We start from the raw sequence: 20949 nt of genomic DNA, 5'->3' as shown, positions 1-20949 counted from the left end.
CAGAACTGAGAAACAATTTGGTGCTAATTAACCTCCTGCTAGGTTCACTCCCCGGAGGACAGTGAATCTGGAACCTGGCAGCTACTATCTTGCGCAGTGTTAAAATCTGTTCCGTGATAAAATCAAGCTGTGGGCACAAAGCTCCTTCTATGGGGTGAGGAGAATGTAAGGAATGCACACCGGTGTGCATCACAAACAGCGTGATACGGAAGTGGGCAGGACATCAGGAGTGAAAGTCAAAAGTGGATTACGTTGGTCGCCTAGCAGTTTGAGGTGAAGGATCTTAAGGGCAGGTCATGCCAGCTTGCATGGAAATATTTCTAATTTCTGTTTCTGATAAAACTGCACGTATTTGCAGTAATGCACCTGTTCTCTACAGTGGCGCATTTGCCTGGAATTTATTTTTAAATGTAGGGAACTTCATTTTTTATTATTTCAGCTGTTTAACTTGTATGCACACAAACGTTGTGACGGGGAGAGACCTCAGGGGCAGTTCTGCTTTGTTGTTCCCACGTGTCTAACCTGCAGACCTCGCTTGTCATCTTACGGATTGGTCTTTGTTGCAGTTTGGGTCTGTCGTGAATGGAGAGATGGAAGAGGCAGACTCCTACGGGGAGATGTGTTCGAGGTTTTGAAGCAACCACAGCTAACGCACAGTTTTAAATCTGCAGCAATGGAGGAAACTTGAGGATATACACGTACCCTTCTGTGTGGCTCCTCCCTGTTTTAGGTCCCGCAGTTCTGGAGAGAGTAAGTGCTTAAGGAAGGAGAACCACATAGCTGAAAAATACTTTTATTTAAAAACCCTGAAAGTACAATACAGTATATCAAGTATAGCGTACAATACAAAATAAATATGAAATTTGTTTTTTAATTAACAATGAAACAGAAGATAAATGTAATTCATCCTTTGTTACGGAAGAAAGGCTGCTGTGATAGTTAAGGCAGTGGATTGACATCAAGATTCTGTTCTCAGGCTTTCTGCTTGAGTGCTGGACACCACTTGCCAGTAGTGTTCCAGTTAACCTATGTAATTCCATACATCACAGGACACTGTGCAGGTAAACTCGCTGTTGGCAAAGGGCTCAAATGACAGCAGTTGATTCTGGTAGGTTTTGTTGATGATGAAATGCTTCCAGTGTTGGAACAGGCTTGGGAGGATTTTTAAGGTCAGCATCAGCTATACACTAAAGTAGTCATCTTTCTGGCATGTTGCTGCACTTCTGTTTTGCATGTGCTTAGTAGTTTCCTGCTCTACTTTGGATAGTATTTACCTATCCCTGGCAAATGATGAACTTTATAAACTGAAAGGTGTTTGTTTTTTTCCTTCCTGTTGGAATAGGTTTGTCTGGTATTGTTCTTAATGATTTAGCAAAAGAGAAAGTATCTGGAAAATTACACAGCCTATTTTTGCATTTAATATATCACACAGGTAAAATGTTACCTTAATATATTATCTGGCTATCGTATATAAATATATATTTTATACTTATGAAAGGATAATCACTGCCTCAGTAGAAAGAGGAAATCCCGAAAAATTGTGGGTTTACTCTACGATAAATCTGATTCTCCTGCTTGGCCTCAAGTTGTATGGATGGGAATTCGTAGCCAGTTAAAAAGTCCACTTACAATTACTTCTTACAGAAAACAACTTCATCCTAGTGACAGAACCTACCTGGCCAAGCCTGACATTTGAGTCTGGGTGGTTGCTTAACTGTGGACTTGGTAGTAGCAGCCTCTCTTACAGGTAACTCTTAAACTAGTGGCCTATCTATTTTTTAATACTGTGGACTTAAAAGTGAATGTGTTTTGGAGCACCTGCTTGACGGGGTTTCTCTCCCTTAAATATGCTATAGATTGTGCATTTGTGTATTTATAAATATATGGCACAAAAAGGTGTTAGTTATCTCTTTAGTGTACAATGGAAGCATTCTTTCTGAAATGAAGCAACCTCGCAATGATATAACTGAGGAAGGACTGCCCAAGTGGTATTTTCAGGCATAGGATCTGAGTCACATTCTATACGGAGGAGCTCCTGGAATGCGGTACGGCAGCACTTTTTAGTTAGAGGTAGTGGATTTTCACCCTTGTCCAGAGATGGGCAATGGGGAACCACTGGTGAGGTCATGTTGTGGCACCAGGCACATTACAAAGAAAAAAGATCCCCTGGAAAGCAAATAGAGTCTGGTCTGAAATCTCCCTCTGGAGAGCAAATTTCTCCCCACCACAGGCAGTTCTTGGTGGATTTCTAAAATCAGGTGGTGGGAGAAGTAATGGTCTTGCGTCCTCTGCAGTTTGGAGGCAGTAAAGGAAAACAAGGTGAGGACGGAGGAATATAGGGATAGTCTTTAAAACAAAGGGAGAAAATGACCTCTGCAGGTGGATGAACTTCGGAGATGTGATAGATCCCCTAATCTCGTACTGTGTAGTACATTGGCTGAAAGACATTTCACTGTCTTAACCTTCTCTCCCCATTCTTTGCTTTTCCTCCCCATACACCTCGTGTGTAAGTCCAAAAGAAGGATGCACAAGGAGGTAGGAGCCAGGTATCCCTTTCTCCTTGTTTTGCCAGGAATTACTTTTCTGCTTGGTACTGAATTAGTTAATTACTGAAGACAGTGGAGCCACGTGTGGGTCATCTGTATTCCGCATTACATGGCTGTGCTGCAGCTCAGCTGACAGCAGTTCCTCCAAGCAGATCAAACGGCCTTGGTGTCTGCTGCCTTTTCTAGGCTGTTCAAAGGGCTGAGCAGAGGGCAGTACCCTTCTGAGCTAAGGGGAGGATGAAATGGAAAGCAATAGTAAAATACATCTGGGGAGGGAAATCTTCTCCTAAATCACCTGCAGTGGTCAGAGAGAGAAGCAGAGGATTGAAGAAAGGATCAGCAGAGGGACCTACGGAAGAGGGAAGGAGTGTGTGAAGGAATAGGCATGGAAAGAACAACATACAGCATAACTAGAGCAGGGAGACCACGAACAGAATGATGTAAGCAGAGCAGCAAAAGCTCAGGCAGGGTTTTGAAGAGTGAGAGGAACTTAAAACAAATGGAGGATGCAAAATGAAGCTAAGAGACAAGCTGAGCCAGAAAAGCAAACAAACCTTGCTCAGCTCTGGATCTTTAGCACTGAAAAGTCAGATGAGCAATAAAAATAGTTTATCAGCAAACTAACAGCATTATTAAATTTGCTACCATGTAGGGTACTTAATAAAAGTAGAGCACTAATAATGGCTTTCTTTCCTCAAGTGCTCAGCACAGAGGACTTGACAATGAATGGGGCTAAAAAAGATGCTGTGTTTACTAGAGGTAGTATCCTTGGCAAAGCAAGGCATCACCATGGGACAGCGTGCTGCTGGTACTTGCTTTGAAAAGAAGCAACATTTCCTTTCCCAGTTAAAGTACCAATAGTATGAGATCCTCCTGATGGTTTCCTTCTGCTGCTCTAATCAGGCAACATCAGTGATACAGGAAATAGTCTTTCAGAAATGTTTGTCCCCCAGCATCCACAAGAAATCACCAGGTATGAGTTCTTAGTCTGCAGTCTTCCCTTCTGGGACAAATACATTTTCCCTTTCTCCCTTGTTGTGGTGTTTTCCAAAACTCAGAGCAACTCAGTAGCATACGGAAATGAAATCTCTTCACGTATTTCATCTTCATCTACATCATCTTCCTCATGGGTGGAGTTTTCTGTCTCATCCTGCTCAGATTCCACCCTTTTGTCAAAAAGCTGCTCTTCCAGGAAGAAGCTCCCAAAGCCGTATTCCTTATCATGTGCCGTTGTTTCTGCAGCTGAGACGTGGGGAGATCCCAGAACAAAACCTGCAAACCTGCCAGATTTTTGAAGGGATCAGCTGGGAAGGTTTTATGTATTTTTATATATGTGTATGTGTATACACACACATTGTAAATGCAGGAGATGCTGCCAATTAAGCAGAGATTGTGTGAGGACATGCCTATAGGCCATGCTGGTCAGGGGAAGTTGTAGCAGGAGCTACGGAGTCAAGCACAACAGAGAGTAAAAAGCAACAGATGGCAACGACTCTGAAGATTTGTTCTTCTGCCTCACTGTCCTTTGTGTTTTCAGTCTTCCCTACATAAGTAACTTTGGCTCTTCTAGAGGGCATCTGTACCATCTTGTGACTAAGCAAGACCTGACTTCGTTTTCTCATCTTGACAGTGCTTGTGGGGTAAACCCAGAGTAAGCATTTGTATCACTGGATAGGTGGTATTTTAGCTTCTAAAAATAAATTAAAGCTGTGGAACAGTTGAGACAAAGGCTGTTAGAATTTCAGGTAAGTTGACATTGCTAATGAAGGGAAAACTGGTGAGAACTTAGCACTCCCACATTCCTGTGCTATCACCTTACTTCTGGTGCTGCATGCGTGTTCCAGGCAAGCTGAAACTAAGCTTGCCTGCAGTTGCCAAAGAATTCCTGCTTTTGGTGAACTGTGAGCTGCAGGCTGGGAATTCTGCAGCTGCTCCAAGCCAACACCAAACTGGAGGTTTGGCTGAACAAAGCGTGAACTTAACACTGTTCCTACATTTCAGTTCGCCGCACATCTTACTTTCAGTGGACAACTACACTGAAGATACAGAACGGCAGAGCTGGAGGCTTCTGGCAAGCGCACGGAAACAGACGGCAGTTCTGACACCTGGGTAAGTGTCGACAGCATCAGAGAAATGTAAGAAAAAGGAGCTGCAGCTACACTCTGCAATTCTGGTAAACTGATCAATAATTTACATTTAGACTTAACATTTCTGTGAGATGAATGGTGTCACCTCGCTCCTCTTGGAAGCACTGTTAGTCTATACGGGGAACAGAGTTGGACTGCCTCTGTTTTAGAGGTTTGCCTTGTGCTGAGCCATCTTTCAGTGGAAGCTTAAAGGGATACTCAATTTCAAATCAAACTTCTAGTTCTTTTTATTTTTCTATTTTTCTTGTGAACAACTTGTAAGAATATTAACTAAACGAGGGCTAGAAAATACATGTGCCTCATTTGCTTGTCCTGTGCATTTAGTGATATTTTCTTAGAGTACTGTAGCGAGTTTTCCTTTTTTTCTATCTTCAAATCACGCTACAGAATGCGAGTCTCTTAGAAAATAACAGTTTAACAGTAAATCTATATCTAAATGTAAACCTGGCAGAGAGGCTGTCTCTATGCCCGTCCAAGAAAGATGAAGGTTCCGAAATTAGTTTTAACTTTTTTTTTAGTTGTTAAATTCCAAGCTGACTGGGACTCCCTTGAAATTGTGACATTTGGTTCTGTGGCAAGGGCCAAGCCTTTGTAGCAGGCTACTAGGTGAAACCATGCTCCTAACATCTTCAAGTGTTTGATTTTGAAGGAAATACATGGTGATTATGGTTAATTCTATATCCTGCAAGATTTTCTGGCTGCGTTTACTGGCTCTTCTCTTCACATGTGTTTGTCTCTTAAGCTGTATCTGGAGTAGCTCCACTACGTGATATACTGCTCAGGTGCAGATACTGGTATTTTCTCTGTATTCAGTCTTAGATATTCTATGATACTCCTACTTCGAGTAGTAGGTTTCCTTGGCTGTGCAGACCTGCAGTCAGAGAGCTTAATGCAGCAAATATTTGAGCAATATACTTCAGCCTGCCCCAATTTTCCACCGTATAAAAGTGTACTGCTGTAAAAGCTGAAAAAAAGGGCATTTCACTGGTTAGACAGTGATCTGGGTCACTGTGTAGGAACTTGCAGAGGCACTGTAGGTAGCCTGGAAGTTCTGGGGAAAGCTGTCAATACCACGAATTAACTGTGAAACTCCGCAAAATCCCAGAGTAATCTATGGTCAGAGAGGAACCAGTGGGGCTTAATACCACCAGCAAGTAATATCCTGGAGACATGGGCTGTGATCTTTAGTGGGATTACTCGGGGGTAAAGCCAAATTTTCTTACCGATGTGGGGACTGGAGTTTGGATACTGCTAGCCATGATGGGAAGTCAGGGTTCCTGCAGAGTGAGCGTAGCTCCTCCAGAGCTCTGATAGTTTCTGCTTCACCTTGTTCTCGGTATTCTTCTTCAGTAAGCCATCTGAACACTAACTTTTTTGATTGCAAGCGGTTCTTCATTTTTCTAAAATAAAATGAAATCAATTAGTGTTTCTGAAGTCTTCTGGCACGTAATTATGGCCCATCGTTTTTCTCTACTGGCTGCTATTAACATGCATTAATCATGACCTGGGAGGTCTTTTCCAGTCTTAATGACTCTCTGTTTATCCTCGTATGAGGAAAAGCTACATACTTGCATTAAAATGAAAATTTTAAGACAACAGGTTTCATGTTTGCAAGCTGCTTACTCTAGGTCTTATCCAGCCTTCCAGAGAATGCTGCTTCAGAAGAGCTTTGGATCAGGTCCTTACTGTGTATGCATGGACTGTAATCTCAGAATAAAATAGATGTCTACTTGCTCAGCAATTTTTAGGTGAAATATGCAAAATGTGTCTACGCAGAGACATGGGCTGAATCAAACCCCAGTCTGCATATGTAAATTTAAAGATAAGCAATGCTCTAAGTCTGAGTTGTTCATGTTGTTTACTAGATCGCTTCTCTTAAATCTTGCTTTAAATTACAAAACTGAGTAGTCTGAGGCCAAAATGTTTACAATCTGATGTTTTTTTAGCTGCTGCGTAGCGATGTATAATATAATTAGATATCAATTAGAAAGTGTGCCATGTTCTGTTCCCTTCTGTCGACTGCTTTCAATTTAAATGTTGTGATGAGTTAAGATAAGCAAGGGCTGCATGCCCATAAAACTTTCAGCTCTGTATAAAAACACCTGCTCCAACCAGCAGCGTTCAACTTTCCTCCTTATTGCCCTGAAAAGCAAGAATGAATTACAGCCCTCGTCCAGGTCAAACGGCAAAGGTCTTGCTGGCTCGGTGGAATCCGTATTGATCTTACTAATTAATGCAAGATTCTTAATTTTTCTGTATGTGCTGCTCTTAACTCTGACTTCTGTGAACTCCTAGTCAAATCTTACTGATTTCAGAGCAAGTTGAACCTGCTTCTGTCAGGTAAGTACTGATACTGCATTACTGTTGAAACAGTTGGTGCTTCTCAGCTGCTGCTGGCAAATCAGTCTTTGACAAATGAAAAATCCTACGTAAAATAATAAAGCTTCAACACGGTCCACAGTGGAACATCTAAAAGGAGCAGAGGAGCAAAGCAATATGTTCTTCAGAAAACTAAACAATGCGTCAAAGACTAAAAAAGAAATTGTTTCTTATTCTTTTGGTTATGTTGGTTCTAGCCTTGACCTCTCCCTGGTTCTTTGAGGTTCAGCAGCAGTCCACAGCTATGGAACAGGCCGCACTAAAGGGTTTTGATCTGGATGTCATCGCTGAAGGTAACAAGCAGCTGTAAATTGTGAGGGCTTTTTAGAATCTTCATTTGAGTGTTACATCTGTGATAAAAAATGCTTTACATTCAAGGAGGAGCAAATCTGTTCTTCCCATATTGCTAACAAAATACTTAGCAAACTAAGATCTACATTGTGAAAGCAGTTCCAATTCCAAATGCCACAACATAAAGGGGGCACTGCGAATATGGGAGGGAGAGTGTCCCCCCAGTGATAACTGACTGCTTGCATGTACTAAGGGCAGACGTACATCTACGGTGATAACCTTAGAATATTAAAATCAGTGGGAACCCTTATTTTGGTGAAAATGGGGTTTTAGTCTCTGAACTCTACATTGACATTGAAAGCCATCTGGCCTACACAGAACAGTCAGTTTTTAACATACACTTACTAGGCGATAGTTCACTTTATCATGTGAGATTCAATACAAATTACCTGCAGATTTCCTCACAGCAAGTGATACCAAGGTGATATTGCTGCACTCTAACCAATCAACCAAACAGAAATGTTTTGGTTGCCATATGCTGCAGACTAGAAGGTGCCACATTTGTACTGAAGAGCACCGTCACATTTGTCCATAAAACAAAATTCATGTTTATAACTGCCAAAGGGAAAGTAATTAAATTCCTGTGTCTTAGGGATTTAAACTTTTTCTATTGTAGCTTTATATTTGGTTAAAAGAAAAACAAAAACTAGCAATAGAAATTCACCAGTGTTTGTTTGGTTTTTTTTTCATTATTAGCCTCTAATGTTTCCTGGTGGTAAAGGGACCCGGACAATCCCAAATACATACACACCTGCCTATGTGACAAGCAGCACCAAGGGGATAGCACAGGCCTTTTGAGCAGAGGCTGACTGCTATTATTGCATATGCAACTTGGGGTACGGTGACACCGCAGTAAATCAAGACAAAGGCTGTTAATTGCAGCGTCCATGTGAACAAGGTTATGCTCAGTTCACTGGTAAGCGGTCCGTGCTGATAGCACGTGGCAAAGCTACTCGCTCCAACAGCCAGAAAATACCCTGTGGAAACAGGAAAGAATGACATGAAGAAAAAGATGAAAACTACTCATATAAACTGTACTAGGTTGGTTGACAAAGCTTGCAACTTCTGTGTAGTACAACCTGCTGTTTCTTGTGCTGTCTTACGGGTACTTGCATTGAATTTTATGAGCTCTGTGTTTTAGTAGTTCACGGGGTGATCTATGAAGAGCCATTGGGTAATGCTGTAGGAGCTGCAGCGCAAGAACCTTGAGGCAGGTGCCAGATCAACAGATTTGCCAACCCCTGCAGTTAGCAATTTGTGCGTCCCGTTCCCAGATTCAGCAAAATAAAACCATCATAGCTGCCCGTTCCCTGTCACGGGGAAAGTGTACGTGATGACAAATCAGTGAAAAAATAATGCAGGCAAAATCTGCTGTTACAGCTGTTACTGGCCCACTATACCAAACTCTTTATTTAATAATACGATGTGAGTAAATGCTCACTGAGTACATTAGGATCCTTTGGAATATTACATCATCTCTGGCTCAGGAGATAAAAGTAATCCATAAATGAGCTGCTTGACTTTTTTTTTTAATGGATGGGTATTCATCTAACCACTAAATTATCAAAAAATGTACTGCGGATTTTAGTTTAATTTTCTTACCCAACAAGTATATCCTGTGTTCAGACCACAACCACTCCATATTTTCTTTGAAACAGAAAATAACGTAGAGAGAGGACATCCAGCAGCCACTCATTAATATCCAGAAGGTACTGTGCTGAAAATTTACAAAAAAATAAGTAGGGAAAATACAGAAATCTCGGTCAGAATCAGGACCGTTGTGTGCAAGTGAATTCACAGGCAAAAACAGATGTGCTACTTGGTAGTCCTTCAGGGTTTCTGATCGGTGTTGGACTTCCACTGCACTTGTGCCAGTTCACATCTGCCCTGTGATGAATTCTCTGGTGAATGGAAGAGAATCCATCCCAGTTGCCACTAAAATTACATTCTGATTTACAGAGATTCATATTTTTAAAACTAAGTTTAGCTCCAGTCCAATAAAAATAATTTAGGTTTCAGAATAAATTTTTCTCCTACATCAACAGTCTCCTGTTAGAAGCAGCTAATTAGAACTTGATTCTGACTTAATTATATTCACTTGACTCCTGTACCCATTTCAGGGGAGTTACCTGGCTACAAAAACAGAGCAAGGTCAGAATCTGGCCTTGGACTCTTGACTTCCTATATTATTATTATGATTATTATTATTATTATTTTGTTTTTGCAAATGTAGATTTACCCTTGGAATAAATCTTTTAAGCGTCAACAGGACAAAGACTAGCAGAGCAAGAACACCCAGTATTACTCCAGAAAGGTAAAAGAACTTGGTATTCCTGTAAAAGAACAAGAGAGGACACTGTGAGAAGTATTTTCTAAGTTGTAATTGGTTAAAAATGCCAACATTTGTAAAGATAGCAGTAATCTTCAGGAAGGACTTAATGCAGCTGTAAGTCAGAAGTGGTAGTTACATGGTTAACAGGCCTGGTTTAGATTTTAAATTCATGCCAAAAAAAAAAATCCAACAAATGCTATACAATGCACTGAAATTGTTACATGCTAGAAGGTTTTTAATTTATTTTTTAAACACTCACGCTTTGTGGTTTTATTGACTTGCTAGTCACTTTATTTTCTCGTACATAGCAATGTGGTTCTGTACTGTAAGAAGAGTTATTTTTTTATTTAAAAGGAAAAAGCAAGTTTTTCTAAGCTTATGCATTGGTAAAAATCTGATTTAAAAAATATAATTTAGTTAAAAAAGAAAATACTGCTGCTCTGCTTGTTTTAAAGGTGTCTCCTGACAATTAATTTGTGACTCATTTTGCTTTGAAGTCATGGGCCAAGTGTTTTGCTCTAACAGTAAGTATCCTCCCTTATGAGCTATGCAAGACATGCATCAAAAGAACAATGAGGAAGGGTTGGCAAGAAGGTGGAGGCAGACCAGGCCCCGGATGACCTCATCCTAAGCATTTCTGCCTGCAGGAAGGCATCATTTTTGATGCATGCGACATTCTTTAGCATTCAGCCAATCTCCCTGGTCCACAAAAGGGAGAGAGGATTTTTCTGAATCCACACTTGCTTGCTGAGGATTGTCCTGGTGTCGCCCAGCGCAAGGTGCCAGCATGCAGCTACCTGACAAGTCCTCCTAGGTATGTAACAGTCTGGCCAGGCACAAACGGTATGAAGTATCATTACTTTTAATATATGTTTAAATATATGTCCAGTTTCCTTATTTCACTTTCCCAGACAATCGCATCTCCAGCTTAGTAAAACAAACCAAAGATGCACAGACTTTGGGAGAGAAGGTCAAAACACAGCAGCTAGTACTCACCTGCTCAGACTGTTTGCAAAATGGAACAGAAAAATTCCAGCTACAAACAAAAACAAGAGCTTTCCATCTAGCACTAAAAAGGGGGAAAAAAGACAAATAGAAATGGACTTTAGAGTTACACAATCTAAAGCATTCGTTATATATAAAAGATCAGCAGAAAAGTGCCAAGCTTCTTAAAAAGAGACGGTACATTCACGTACACTGACAATACCAATCTATCTGTAATCTGAACTGAAAGCTTTCTTACTTACTTTCTCGTTTCACACTCACGATGTACAGTTCTTTCCTGAGGGGCTGTATTTTGAAGCAAATATCCTCTCCATATTGTTTTATTTTTAGGAAAGTTTCTGTAGATGTCTCTGGTTGCCAGAAGATTTGAACAGCACATGCAGCAAACTCAAAAACAGTTTCTGAGTTACGACAGTTGCTTTTTTCTGAAGTAGGCACAAACCTGAACGTTTCTGTGCTGTTGATTTTTACCTAAAATCAAACAATAACAAAATACATAGAGGAATAGCTCAGAATCACTGTTTTTTTTTCTGTTGCTGCTTTTTCTGACACACACAGCATCTATGCCATACATGTGCTAATGAGGCTTACCACAGAAACCTAGAGAACATAACGTTACTGGAATTTTAAGTTGTTTAATATTGGTTATTAATTGTATGCAAATATTAGTTGTTTGGGCCTTACAGCATGCTTCAGAGAAATCCAGGTCAGCAAAGGTCTATCGAAGGGCCTCAGTCCATCCACAGGCTCTGGGGGTTTGGTTTTACCATGAAACTTGTCCCCCCACAAATTTCTAACAAAACTTGCAGTATTTGACTGACTGCTGTTTCTTTTGTGGATATCCATACTCCTTCTCATTCCCCTCTTTAACCATAAGAAATAGTACTTGCTTTTCTTGTAGATAATAATGCAATATTTATGTTAGGGACAGATGAGAGATAGGGAAAACAAAAGGCATCATAACCAGAAATTTAAATATAGCACATTCCTGTTGCTTATTTTGGTGTTTCTTGCTAGTTCCTAGCACACTCCCCCACCATAGCGTAAAAGATGTCCATCTTCTGAGACGGGGTGATCTTGCTGAACGTTATATTTCATTGTGAGCTCTTGATCTGGGCATATTAGACAACAACAACAAAAAAACATTTACAAAAAAAGCGATGCCACAAATAAACCAGGCTTCTACTGGGAAGGAGTCAACACATCAGCAAGCAGTTTGTTTTGGGAAAAATCTTGACTTCCTGCTTTTAAGCATTTCCTCCAGGAAAGCTTGTGTTGCTGTTGGAGGGCTTTACCACCTGAAGCCTGCTACCATTCATAAAAACATCTGCAGCACGTTCCCAAGGGAAAAAGTCCTGGGAATGGACAAAGAGGTGTTCCACTTCCATATCTGAGAGCCAATTTCTCCAACACAGAGCAAAACTATTTACTTCCCTTGACCAGCAACATTCTTCCCAGGAAAAAAAAAAGAATCAGATACTCAGCTTGTTCCTTAACCTGTTACTGCTTCCAGCGTTATGAGACTTTGTTATTGTATTGCTGATCAATAAACATGTTTCTTTTAAGATGACCCTCTGTGTCAAACAAAAAAACAGCAGTAGCAGTATATTTCTAATTTTCAGGGTAACAATCTGATACATCTTTAGTTCTTATACTGGGGATGCCTGTACTCTTCCTCATTCCCCTCCTGAAAAGCAAGTCTAATTTCTTATGGTTCTTGTAGACAATAATTCAATCTTCACGTTAGGGATAGAAGAGGTATGGTACAAGCAAGTGGTTCACAGAACTGTGGTTTATCCTCAAATTTAGCTGTATAAAGGTGTCGTGATGCAAAACATTTCTTGCTGGGGTTAACAGCGGTCCATCAGTAGGAAAGATGTGCATCAAAATAAGATGCGACAGTAAGTTAATGTTTGTTTGGCATCCTGTTGTAACGCTGTAAACCTGGTTGACATCCTTTTAATAAAGGGACAGCAAGCTTCACCGCACACAGACTGAAGGATCCCAATGCTGTATTTTTATCATGCTCCTACCTGATCCTGCCAGCTGGTCTTATACTCAGCTGGGAGAAGTTCTTGTGAAGTGTAGGGTGTATCTGGATGAGGTAAGGGACTCTTACCTCTACAGTTGACCAAATGTACTGTAAGTGCAGGGTTCTGTTTTGCACATAACAATAGCAGTTTTCATCCCGTTTCTGGATGACATCCCCTTCTTTCAGGAGGCTACAGTTTTCACCTGGGGAGGGAAAGTTAACTTTAAATATGTATCAAAGACAAATGTGTAATTTTCCTCCCTTTTTTGGTATATGCTGAGGGAGTCACAAGGAGTTTGCAGATAATTGAACGTAAAAACTATGCTGCAGGGTAGCACATTCAATTTGGTTTAGACAAAAAAATCAAATGACACTTCTCATCAAGTAATTCAGGCTCTAAAATAAACAGTAACACCTTGGGGGAGAAAAAATTAATCTAGGGTGAGATTTTTTTAAAAAATGCAGTCAGTAAAAGCTTGGCATCTCTATCCACATTTTGATGGCACAGGAATCGGGCCTCTGGGCCAAATTTCCTGCTGGCACGAGTGGGCGTAACTCCACTGTAGTCTGCGCTTATACCAATGGTGAATGCAACTGTGGGAGTCTGAGCAGGTAAACAGGCTCACATATTAAATAGTCATTTAGCACATGACATTGCTGCTGACTACAGAAATCGCACCCATCTCCCTCTGAAATAGTTCGAATGTTAAATAACATAACTCCTCTTCTTAATTTGTACCTTTAGCATCATTTTCCCTGACACAGTCCAGCCACTACGTTAGCATGACAACTGCACTGACAGCTTGCCAGAAGTCTCAAAACATGGATGCGTACTGGTGTAACTCTCCTGAGATGTTGGTGACCCCCTACGATCCTCACGATTAGATTGCACCTTTCAGCAGAAATGCACCTGAAAGATTTATGGAGCAAACCTTCACGAACAACGTACATTCCTATCTATATAGATGTGTAAAATATGCCCTACAGTGCCTTGCTGCAGTGTTCCAGGAACATAATTAAAGAGCAGAATAAAGGAAATTAATACAGATCAGAACAGAGGGAATCATCTGGCTCGCTGAATAGAAAATCTAGGTCTAAGCCAAGCTCAGTAATAACTGCTAAAATACTCACACACTCAGAACAGCAATATGAACGTGTCCAAAACAGACTCAATCTGGACAAGGAAATACTCTGCAGGTTAAAACCTGCCTTGTCTCTGTAAGGAAGCTAAACCTAGCCTAAATTATTTTTTAAACAATTTAATTAAAGCAATCAAAAATACCTGTGTGCATGTTCTTATCTACGTTTATTAAGCCATTCCAGAATTAGAATATGTCCACAGATGATCCTACTAAAGTATGCTGGCTTGAAATTTCAACTTGGGCGTTTTTGTTGTGAAATACTAACCATCTGATTAATTTTAATCCATACCAACGGAAGAGAGCACAGCACTTCAGACAAGGGCTGACTGTCACTCTTGACAGACATTGCCCTTCCATAAAGGTCATCAGAGGAAGCTGCAAAAGGATTAACTTGTCTCCCAGAAGTGCAACTGACTAAGGCAGCTAACAGGTGAGGCTGGGCGTTATCCCAGGGCTAGAAGTGAGATAGGTTCAGTGGCAGGAAACTGCAATGCCCTAGCAGAACCAAAACACAGCCTGGAGCACAGATGCCTTTCCTGCAAGGTGTATTTATTACCAAGAGGGTTTTCTGCCCAGGGCAAGCCACCGTGCTCCTGTGCATGCTGGTGAAGACAGAGCCACTGTGCTTCTGTCGCTGCTGTGGTCCACGCTGGTGGCAGGCTGGACAAGCAGCAGCCACAAAGGGGATCAGAAAAGCCTACAAGAAAAGGAGGGATGGGAGAGGGACAGTCCAGGTGGGGGCCAAAACGAATGGCTAGGGTAGGTGTTGGCACATGAAAAAAAAACATCCAGTGCCCCTAGTCGAGGAGAAGGGAACGGGGACCTCTGCAGAAGCTGCTGCGTTTGAATTTAATTGTTAGGAATTAATTCTCCTGTGGATAGACAGTTTATGTCCTCAATATACAATACTAGTAAGTGTTCTCGCCTCCCTTAACTTTAAGGAACTTAGATGCCTTTTCTTGAGAAAAAGCTTTTGCTTCAGACGTGACATCAGCTCCACAGAGCGAAACGATCCATTTCCAGAAAGAAAGAGGCACCCGAGCAGGTGGCTGTAGCTACAGAAGGCCTTCGGCTGCCCACAGCGAGGGCAGGCAGGGGGCCAGCCCCCACTCCTTCGGGTTAGGAGCTGCAGCCAGCACCGCGCGGGAGGCCGGAGACCCTGCATGCGAGCGGGGCAGCAGCCCCCAGAGCTCTGCACTGCTCCCCCAACCCACAGCCACCCCCTGCTGCCCCCTGCCCCCTTTAACAAACACACGCCCTGCCCCAACCCCCCCAGAGCCTGCCAGCCGCCTTCGCCACCCCTCGGCGCTCCCCGCGCCCGGCCTCGCCGCCAGGCCTGCGCCGCCCCGCCATGTCCTGCACCGCCCTGCCCGGCACGGCCCGGCCCCGCCCGGCCCCGCAGCCCCCCGGAGGCCTGAGGGGAACCGAGTACCTGCCGCCGCCGCCCCGGCCAGCACCGCCAGCACCGCCAGCAGCAGTCCCCGGCCCCGGCCGGGCCCGGGGAGGCCGCGCCGGGCCCATGCGGTGGCTGCGGCTCCGCCTCTGAGGGGCCCGGCCCGGCCCGGCCGCCCTGGGGGCCGCCCCTTGGGCTCCTCAGGAGCTTGGGGCTTTGTGCTTGGAGGAGCCGGGGGCGGTTTCGACAGAAAGCGGGGCGGAGGGGGAAGGCTGCGGGTCGGGGTTAGGGGCTGAGCCCCCAGAAGCGCGCTGCCTCCCGGCTGTGCGTACAGGGAACCCGCAGCGGCGGTTGGGCGAGCCCCTCGGGCTCTCGGTTCGCACCGTCCCCTCAGCGCTGCGAGCCTTGCTGACCGGCTTTTTTCCTGGGAAAGGAGACACGCCGCGCTCAGCTCTCCCTGTACAGCCCTTCCTACAGCTCTGTGCACCTCACTGCTAATTGACTTTGTGTGACTTGTCAGAGCACTGCAGGCAGTCAGCGTAACCCTGTCAGAAGCCGCAGCGCTGGGGACCGCGCTCTGTCAGACACAACTAGAGACCCTTGGTGATTCCCCACACCGTGCTCGCCCAGGGAAGGTACGGCAGTGTGACACCACAGCACCAACTCCTTCATAAGAGACACTTCCTATTCTTTCGTGATTAATTGTAATTATGCTGCGTTTTCATCACTTCCAGTCTGAAGCACACGCGTGTGTTTGCCTTCCTAAATGGTGCTGCTGCTCAGGCCAAAGGTTGGACTGTGAGCTTAAAAGCGGTATTTTTAACTGTTTGCTTACAAATACTGCCACTGGTGAAGCACATTGGTGCAGCACAGCTCACCAAAGCTCTGCCCTTGTCAGCTCTCAGGCCCTGGGGAGAGCTGAGGGAGATCCCTCCAGCATTAACAAAGCCACACATCCATCAGTGGGAGGAGGGATGGACAAATCCAGTAGCACGTGAACTGCCACAAGTTGCTTTTAGGACAGAGTCGAAGTCCCAGTATGTGACACTATGCAGACACCGCTCTTGGAGTAGCACATCCAGTGTTACCTGAGCTCAGAAGTGGGGGTTGGAAATATTTACAGGCTGCTAGCTTTTAGTTCAATGCTCTTTCAGTGAGGACAAACTTCTTAGTCAGACCTCCCAAGCCTTAAATATTTTACGACCACAGTCTGCAGTGCCCTTGTTGAGCTGCTTAAAAGCTGAGTGCAATGTTAGATGTAATACCGAATCCTCTTTGTGCCGCTGAATCCTTTCAGTCCCACAGAGGCCCTGGCTGCTCACACTTGATTTGCCATGTACAGTCATGCAAACAGACTACGGCTGCATGGTGGCGAGGTTCTCCACGCTCACCAGAGCCCTGCCATGTTGGGTGCTGCTCTGAAGAGCCATCACAGCCAGCCCCTGTCCCTGCCACCATGGGCTGCAGCCTGGGGAGGAGGCATCCCACCAGGTGATGCTCACCACCCTCCTTCAGCCTCCTGCTTCTAACTGGAGCTGGCAAGGGTTTTAATTCCCAGGTGTGCCACTAACATCTCAACATGTGCTCCAGATGACTCAGGGCACTTCCTCTGATTTTTTTTTCCCTTCTCTCTTCTTACATCAGCAAACGGTACGCTTTGTTTGCAGTTATGGGGCGGTCTACCTGTCTTTGGCCAGGACCAAGTGGCTGCAGGCTTGTGAAAGCAATGGCATTCCTTCTTCCTTAGGCTGGCCTGTGGGCGTTGGATTGTGTCATTCATAGGAGGTGAGCGTCAAAGGAAGTGGGATCAACTGCTGGAGATTTGTAATCCAGGTACTTAATATTTGGTTTCCTGGAAAAGAAGGGAAAAATAGAAAAACAGGCAGCCTTTGTGTCTTCAGCTTTCCCACGTAGTCAGAATAACACAATACCTATACGTGCCTAAGCGTATTTCTGGTTTTTTTTTTTTTTGCTTTCATTTACTCAGGATGAAGAACTACTCTATTCCCTTTTAAATAGTTTCATATGTTTTGGCGGCTTCTGTTGAATGTTTATTCCAGTAATGCAAATAATTTGTGTTCCATAAGTGCCCTCACAAACAATGCAATTTATTATCAGGTACATTATGTTGTCTTTTTATTTGATGTAAATGGTCTCTTAGAGTTAAAATTAGACAGAAGAGCCATTTGAGACTATTTTGTTCATCTCCAGCTGTTTTTTCAGGAGTGCATTAGTTTGAAGTATTTCACTGGCAAAATACTGAGTTATTTTTTGGGGAGCAAAACTATCTACAAAAGATAAGTATAGCTACTTATTTTTTCCAGTAGTCTAATGGTAATCTCTATTTTATTTGACACATATAGATACTGAGCTAGGTACTGCTCTACTAGGGATATTTATCTCTCCTAAACTGCTCTAGGCAGTAGATAATCTTTTACGATCTTTCTCCAGGCTAAACTTATAAATGAACAATGGAAATGGTGTTTGAAAGGTTACCTGTGTCATATTTTACTGATTAGGCAAAAGGGCCGTATTTTTTCATTATGCTGTTATTTGTTCTCTTTTTTTCTTAAACCTTTGCATATTTAATCTGAGTGCAGGGCACTTACTGTAGCCACCCATGCTTTCAAAAACCAAAGTGCCAGAACACGTGTTTTGCTGTTATATCACTGGTGGGGGGTCAGGCAATCCAAGGCAATCCCAGTGTTTTTAGATAGACCACTCTGAGTAATGCAGCTCTTTCCGTTTTGTATGACTTTTGACTTACGCAGCCTTCCTGGCATTTAACCCTGCGTTGTTGGACGCTTGTTTTCCCATCGATCTCAAAAGGACCTCTAGGTCAGAAGGGAGGAAAGCTCAGCCTGCTGATGGCAGAATGTTTTTTGGGAGGATGCATCTGCGATTTCTGGAAACATGGTACTTCGCTCTGCCTTCAGCCAAGTATTTTGGTGTAAGTTCATTGATCCCATTGATGTTATTCCTGATGTACACAACAGTAAGCAAATTCAGCTCCAGGCTTCTGCTAAGTAGCAGTGGGCCTTAAATATTTATCTAGTTTATTTTTAGCTCGCCAAATGTAGCTATATTTGTAGCAAGGAAGCAGTGATATAAATCTTACTGGACTCCTCCTTTGCTTTGCATCTGCAATAGGAAGGCAGTTTGGGTTTGTTTGTTGTTTTTTTTTTTGACCCGGAGCTCTTATTAGTGATGTTAAATTTGCTCTGATTAATATATTATAGATTTCTTTTTTTCAATCACCTCTTAACTCCCATGTTTAAATTGAATGGATCTTGTTACTTATCTCAAGGAGCACTGAAACAGCCTAAGGAAATAAGAGCCATAGCCATTTCAGTTACTTCACATACCACCCTGCAAAGCATTTCCAATTCCCACTGATACCACAGTCCAGAAAATCACTTACTGCTCCACAAAAATAGCTTTTCTGCCCATCTCCTCTACAAGCAGAGACTTGTCTCATATGAGGGGAAAATGTTAAGAGCGCATTCATGACCCAAGCAGCGGTAGGAAAGCAAAGCCCTTTTAACTAAAGCTTTTGAGAGTAAAATCTGAGCCTCTTCTAAAATGCAATTTAAATAAGATGACTTGTAGCAGAAGTCCCTGTACCCTAAGTGTATTCACTCGTGAACTGCCCTTCCCAGCTTCCTTATCTGAGGCCCTGGGTGCTCTTTGCATGAAGTTCAATAGGGTGCTGGCTCAGACCCTAGGAAAATGACCAGTTCCTGCACCAAGACCGTGCGCAGGCACGCGAGCAGCTTGGCACAGGGAAGTCACGTTCACTGAAGGGCCTCACCCCTGTGACAGGGCATACACCAAGGCACAAAGCACAGTGCTGGAGCTGAGCATAGCCCCAGGACATGCTGCAGCCACCGAGTCCCAAAATAAGCAGTCTGCTGCTACACTGATAGTGTGGAGCAAGGAGCCAGAAAAGGGGGGCTCCTTGAACCAATTATCAGATTTTTAGCCTCTATCATTCCTAACTCTTACTGCAGAGCTAGAAGGAGACTGGGGTAACAAAGTAATAGCAATTGATTTGCTCTCAGAGCAGCTGTGAGCATGCCCTGAGATGGTGTGTAGGCATTAATACTTTCCATGGAGAAAGGTCCCAATACTACAAGAAAGTTCATGGGCAGAGACCATTAGAGCAAACATTTTGAAAGCTGCCTGTATGTTTTAAGGACATCTAGCACACAGAACAGATAAAAAACAGACTTACAGTTGGTTATCTGCTTACTAGCAAAGCCCTAAAATAAAACATCTCCTCTGAGGAACTTTTGCTCGATATAGGACAGGCAGATGGCCGCGCTGATGTGAGGGAGCCCACGTTTGTGCTGTGTGGTCGGGGAAAGGCAATTCCTCTGAAAAGACACGTGAAGGATAAACTAGGCTGGTGGCTGGAAATGCTGGAAAACAGCATGTGGTAGGATGGCATGGCTCAGAAATGAGCACTTTGGGCTCTTGCGCCACTGGTTTACATGCAGCTCTCAGCTCAGTAGTTACCCAAATCTATTACTTCCTTTTGATTATGCAGATGGTCTGCAGTAAATAGATCCTAGCCCAGAGATCAATTGCTAAATAATCACAGCACAAAAGCCAAGCGCTACTACCTGCGTTGGGATCCCAACTGGTAGGCTCAGAAATGTGTCCAGGACTTCAATGGGAGCTGGAGAGTCCTCACCACACAGAGGCAGAAAGGCAAGTCGTGCTCTTGCAGGGCCACTTTTCTTGCTGCATCTGTCCGGTAGGGAAACAGGACTCACCCATTGTCATGAACTGTAAAACATCCTTCCAAATCACTGAGTTTGATTTAAAAACAGATCTTGAAAGCCTGGAAGGGAAGGAGAACTGACAGATAAAGTGAATCTCCTGTGTCTGCTATTAAAATTCACGGGACATGATATGCAAGGAGGCCATGGGAACAGTGTGTTGTTTGTGGATGAGTGTATGTGTGTCTCTGTCTCATGCTTTCAGTTTTATATTCATATTAACTGTTGTTGCTTGGTACTACGTTTATGTAGTAGCCTCTAGTAATTCTTCTGGGGCTTGACAAAGCACTCTTGGAAAAATGAATTGCTAGCAGTATTAAACAAATGTGAAGAGAATTACTCTCTTTCCAATGGATCTTCATTTCCTGAAATTAAATTTTAGCCCTGGTGTGCCCAACTACCTTCATGATTAATCTCTGTGCTGTCAGAGGAGCTTGTCAAGCTCTTTCAGATCAAGGGAGGTTGTTAAGAAGATTCTGACCATGTCTTCCTATCACTTTGTAACCACACTTCTGCAGTTACTGGTGTGCCATTGTACCTGCAGGGGAAAACCAAGGACTTTGGATAAGCCAGGTGCAAGTTTGGATGTCACCTCTTCCGAACTGTGACTGCTCGTAAGCCAGGAACAGCAATATACTGCCTCAGGTCCTTCGTGTTAATGCTCTGGGCACAACTACAGTAAGTTGTCAATGGTCAGTTCTTTTATGGGTTCCTTCTTGGGAGGCTTCACTTCAGAAAATGCTCCCATGAAATTTAGGAGATGGTAGCCTGCCTCAGCCGAGGTGTCAAGGACAGAAGAACTCAAGAGAACGGCTTCTGTAACCCTGTGTGTCACAGC

The 20949-nt window shown here is 43.3% G+C and overlaps 1 protein-coding gene and 1 long non-coding RNA gene across 7 annotated transcripts in view; one reads left to right on the top strand and one right to left on the bottom strand.

Moving 5' to 3' along the window:
* Window positions 1-777: 777 nt before the first annotated feature.
* Window positions 778-17130, bottom strand: NEMP2 (nuclear envelope integral membrane protein 2). Of its 4 annotated transcripts, none has more exons than XM_048058491.2 (9): window positions 17011-17122; window positions 12880-12995; window positions 11003-11231; window positions 10752-10824; window positions 9663-9756; window positions 9026-9140; window positions 8175-8400; window positions 5917-6093; window positions 778-3826 (listed from the first exon to the last, which is right to left on the bottom strand). In XM_048058491.2, exons 1-9 carry the CDS (start codon window positions 17105-17107, stop codon window positions 3601-3603), a joined length of 1353 nt encoding a protein of 450 aa, XP_047914448.2. In that variant the 5' UTR covers window positions 17108-17122; the 3' UTR covers window positions 778-3600. The 4 variants fall into 4 exon arrangements, with proteins under 4 accessions (XP_047914448.2, XP_066855155.1, XP_066855153.1 ...); XM_066999054.1 differs by lacking the exon at window positions 778-3826 and adding an exon at window positions 3839-3990; XM_066999052.1 differs by lacking the exon at window positions 778-3826 and adding an exon at window positions 5286-5657 and having other exon boundaries at window positions 17011-17130.
* Window positions 15679-20949, top strand: part of LOC106040007 (uncharacterized) — a 24231-nt gene continuing 18960 nt past the window's right edge. For 2 of the 3 annotated variants that reach the window (XR_010832177.1, XR_010832176.1), the window contains exons 1-2: window positions 16973-17112; window positions 18099-18277. This is a non-coding gene — a long non-coding RNA (uncharacterized lncRNA). Of the gene's footprint in view, window positions 15963-16972; window positions 17161-18098; window positions 18278-20949 lie in introns of those variants that run through there. The other variant, XR_010832178.1, reaches the window with a different exon arrangement.

Source organism: Anser cygnoides, chromosome 6, assembly GCF_040182565.1.
Source record: "Anser cygnoides isolate HZ-2024a breed goose chromosome 6, Taihu_goose_T2T_genome, whole genome shotgun sequence".
Classification (NCBI taxonomy): domain Eukaryota; kingdom Metazoa; phylum Chordata; class Aves; order Anseriformes; family Anatidae; genus Anser; species Anser cygnoides.
Note: the sequence above shows the minus strand (reverse complement) of the source record. Positions and strands in the feature narration are given on the sequence as shown.